This window comes from Eucalyptus grandis, chromosome 8, assembly GCF_016545825.1.
Source record: "Eucalyptus grandis isolate ANBG69807.140 chromosome 8, ASM1654582v1, whole genome shotgun sequence".
In the NCBI taxonomy this organism is placed as follows: domain Eukaryota; kingdom Viridiplantae; phylum Streptophyta; class Magnoliopsida; order Myrtales; family Myrtaceae; genus Eucalyptus; species Eucalyptus grandis.
Window position 1 is genome coordinate 23389290 of NC_052619.1, and position 3752 is coordinate 23393041.

At 39.7% G+C, this 3752-nt stretch overlaps 1 protein-coding gene across 1 annotated transcript; it reads right to left on the reverse strand.

Moving 5' to 3' along the window:
* Positions 1 to 874: 874 nt before the first annotated feature.
* On the reverse strand, positions 875 to 3462 carry LOC104457232 (protein BCCIP homolog). The gene is made up of 8 exons (XM_010072169.3): positions 3206 to 3462; positions 2960 to 3078; positions 2630 to 2854; positions 2110 to 2319; positions 1933 to 1998; positions 1728 to 1823; positions 1569 to 1625; positions 875 to 1373 (listed from the first exon to the last, which is right to left on the reverse strand). Exons 1-8 carry the CDS (start codon positions 3327 to 3329, stop codon positions 1275 to 1277), a joined length of 996 nt encoding a protein of 331 aa, XP_010070471.1. The 5' UTR covers positions 3330 to 3462; the 3' UTR covers positions 875 to 1274.
* Between the last annotated feature and the right edge of the window lie 290 nt (positions 3463 to 3752).

Genomic DNA, 3752 nt, shown 5'->3' on the forward strand with positions numbered 1-3752 from the left:
GGTTGATTATCTCTTAAAAGATTAGAATAAATGTAAGGTATTATTAAACAAGGGAAAAAAAAGTTTGGCAGCTCCTTAAAAAAGTGAGTAAATAAGAACAAGTAAATATTGTCATGTAACTCAACCGAGAGTCAATAATGCAAAACTAGTCCAATAGAAATCAAATCAGTAAATCACTCTAATTTAGGTTGGTAATTTCATATCAGAGTTAGTAAATTCGAAATTTTTGTAAATTATTCAAATAGAAATAATAGAAATCAGCTAAATTGTACAAAAGTTGCTATTATGGAAACTAGTAAAAAATATAGTTAATGTCCTAGAAACGTTGATATGTTATCAACAGGATTCCTCAGGAAAAAGAAAAACTGTCACATACGATTTTTCTTGTTACCAAACATTATTAACCATTTATCAACACTTATTTCAATTTTATTAGCATGAAAAAAAGTCCAAATTAAGTCGGGTTGCTACGACGGGGTGACGGGAGTGTAAGAACCGCTCACTTGTCAAATCAAAGATGGCGAAAAGCCGCCACCAATGTTGAAGATTGCATGAAAGGGTGCCCTCCTCGGCCTCTTCCAGAAATGTCACTGCCTTGGAAATTGCACTCATGGTTTCTGTATGTAAATAAGTTCACAGGTTTATCAGAAGACGTGATGTCATGTATACGAAAGCTGCGTTGCATGTCTGACCACAAGAAACCCTGCACTCGGAGTCTCGGACCATGGCCGCCTGTACGAGAAGTTGCCTTCCTTTTCTTTGGTCAGCAATGTCATTGCCTTGCAAATTCTATGCAACTCCTCTAAATAAAGAAGTAAGAAGCCACTGATTTAAGTTCCTCTGGCCAGAGTACTTTTGGTTTGTTTTGGGCAAATTGCTGTGGAAGCTTAAATATATATTTTGCAGAGATGAAGAATGAGAACAACATATTTGTTGTCAAATTGCTTTGCCTAGAAGAATATGTATGAGCATTTTTTTCCATATTGACCTTCAACAGAGAGTCTCCTATGATCCATTCTGAAGCACTTGCAAAAGCAATCACATTCAGCCAAAGGTGAAAAGCATACAGAAGCGAGATGAAGTTACAAGGGAATCCAACTTCAGAGAGAAAAACCATCAAATCCACCTGGATTGCAGAAAGTGAACAATTTGTCGTGCCCAGCTGCATCTTTTCCCGTGTGGTGGAAATGAGATCTTATCGACATCTTATTTGTGATACAATCAGATGCATCACGAAACCTGCCGCAATGTAAAATGCCATTCTTTTTGCAGTCTCAAGACTCATTGATCATAGATTTCAACTCTTCCCGGAATTGTGTAACTTTCTCTGCTTTTACTGCCATGACTAACCCTGTCAACTGGTAATTCTTCAGCTGCAAGTAAACAATATCTCTCAATTAGCAATAAAAATGACAATGAACACCGATGGTCAAGTCCCTAGGCTGTAGTAGCAGGAGAACTTTTAATTTACTGGCAGCCCTAATTGATGATTCATTATATTCTTGCCTATCCCAACAACCCACAGTGATGCAGTGAAAAGAATTCTGGATAGAGTAAGGCTTTCTTACCTCATGATTTGTAACTGGCGGAGTGTGCAAAGGAAAATTGAAGGACCATGAGCTGAGCTGCATCAGATAGTGGAGTAATAATCAACTAAGGAAGTAATTGGCCAAAAACAAGAGCTAGTAGCATACTTAACCAAGGCACTGAGTCGAGAAAATTTGTACCTTGTAAAAAATTTCATCTTCAAGCTTACTGAATAAAATATCTGCATCTTTGTCATGATTGCCGCTTTGTTTACTTTTCCGGGAACCGCTCTTCAGCTGCATTTGACAACATGAAGCAAAGCATAGCAGATCAGGATGGCCCGCATTCACAAATCTAGCACCAGATTGAAGAGAAACGAGTAGACCAAGAGAGCCACACTTTTACCTTATAAATTTTGCTAACTAGTAGATAATTACTGAACTTGAAAGAGTTCTTAAGCTCCTCAGTGGGCTTCAAAAAGATAAACAAGATATATTAATCATGGAAAACTGTTAGCTATATAGCAGGTAAGGAAGACATATTCACCAAGCTCACCGACTTCATACAATATTCTCAGCTGACCTCATCTTCCGTAGCCCAAGAGACTTCATCAAAGAGTGCATCATAGAGTGGTGGCAAAAGCTGGGGAGGAAAATTCATCACGTGCTGAGACACCAGAAGACCAGTACGCTGTGCTTGCTCCTTCAAAAGTGCTCTGAGATCACCTATCACAGGATTCTCTGGGCACACTTTAAGGAGGTACTCCTTCAGCTCGATAATACATTTATGATCCTGGCAACCGAATATAGCATATATTAGATCTCATTTCCTCAATAGTTACCAAATTTATGAGCAATGCACAGACATTGGCCAGCAAACGACTGCACAGAATGAAACAAGCAAGTGCCATCTAAAGAGGGGGGAGATTGAGAAGACACCTTCATATCTTTCACATGTTTGTTTGTCACGTCTACTCTATGTTTCAAAAAGCCATTTAGTGAGGGCAAATTGATGTTGGTGTTGACACTTACAGCTAAGATGCAAATCATGCGATGAATTGACAGCAAAAAGGATTAAAATTCCAGGAGACAGATCGACTTGCCTTATATCTATCCAGGTTAAGTGCGGAAACAACGGAGAAAAGCCCATCGTCTTCAGCACCCTCTATCTTAACAACAGTCCCCACCGTCGTCTGTCCCAATATCAGGTCTACGAATCCACTCAAGTCCCATTCCTCGTCACCAAGGTAGTTTTGTAGCAATATCTTCACTCCGTGAAAGTCGCTCGGTTTCGGGTCGAAAAAAGCGAAATCAGCTTGAACTTCCCCCTTCAGATAAAACCCAAAAAAAAAAGAAAAAAAAATTCATCACCAAGATAGACAACACGCCGAGTTTCACCGCTGAATCGAAAGCTATCCAAACGACGCTCTTACTTCAATTTCACCACCATCATCATCATCATCGTCAGAAGACTGGGAATGCGCGCTCTCCTCGTCGGAGGATTCGGTCTGCTCAATCTTCTCCTTCCGAGCATTCTTGCCAAACCCATCATCTAGAAGCGATTACCCAATTGAAAAAACACATCAAAACTCGAACTTGAGACCAGGAACAAAAGAAGAGAAACAGGGGGCGAAAAAAGCAGTCTTGATCACCCAATCGACGCTGGAGAGTGAACATACCGGTAGCGTCCTGCTTGCCGCTCGAGCTCGCGGACGCGGCGAGAGCGAGCGAACGAGCGAAGGGCGAGAAGGTCTGCGGCCGAGAGGACGACGAAAGGCGGCGCCTTTTGGCCTTGTCAGGCATCTTCTCGAGCTGGTCAGGGGCTGAACGGAGGAAGAGGATGAATCGGTTTGCCTGCGCACGCCCGCCGATCTGCAAATGCCCGGTGTTTTAGGGTTTAGGGTTTTTCGGCGGGCTGAAGAGCACGATGGTGGCGATTTGTTTCATATTTTTTTCGGGTTTCTTGGGTTATTACCATACTCCAAATTAATATTTTAATCTCAAAAACCCTAAATTAATACTTATGATAAATTTACCATTTATTAATTTTTATTAGATTTTATTATCAAATTATTAAGTTAAATGACATGTAACAATTTGTTTTACCTTAATTTAATAGAAATTAATGTATAGTAAATTTGTCATAAATGTATTTATTTGAAGTTTTTCTTGGTCAAAAAATAAATTTAAGTAAAATTATTACAAATGTACCAATTTAAATTTTCT

Bases quoted from the DNA above. Each gene is read 5' to 3' on its own strand.
- LOC104457232 (XM_010072169.3), bottom strand. From the start codon at position 3,329: ATGCCTGACAAGGCCAAAAGGCGCCGCCTTTCGTCGTCCTCTCGGCCG. The intron at 1,824-1,932 runs GTAAAAGTGTGG...TGTCAAATGCAG, and splicing joins TAGTTAGCAAAATTTATAAG to CTGAAGAGCGGTTCCCGGAA. The intron at 1,374-1,568 runs GTAAGAAAGCCT...GTTTACTTGCAG, and splicing joins CGCCAGTTACAAATCATGAG to CTGAAGAATTACCAGTTGAC.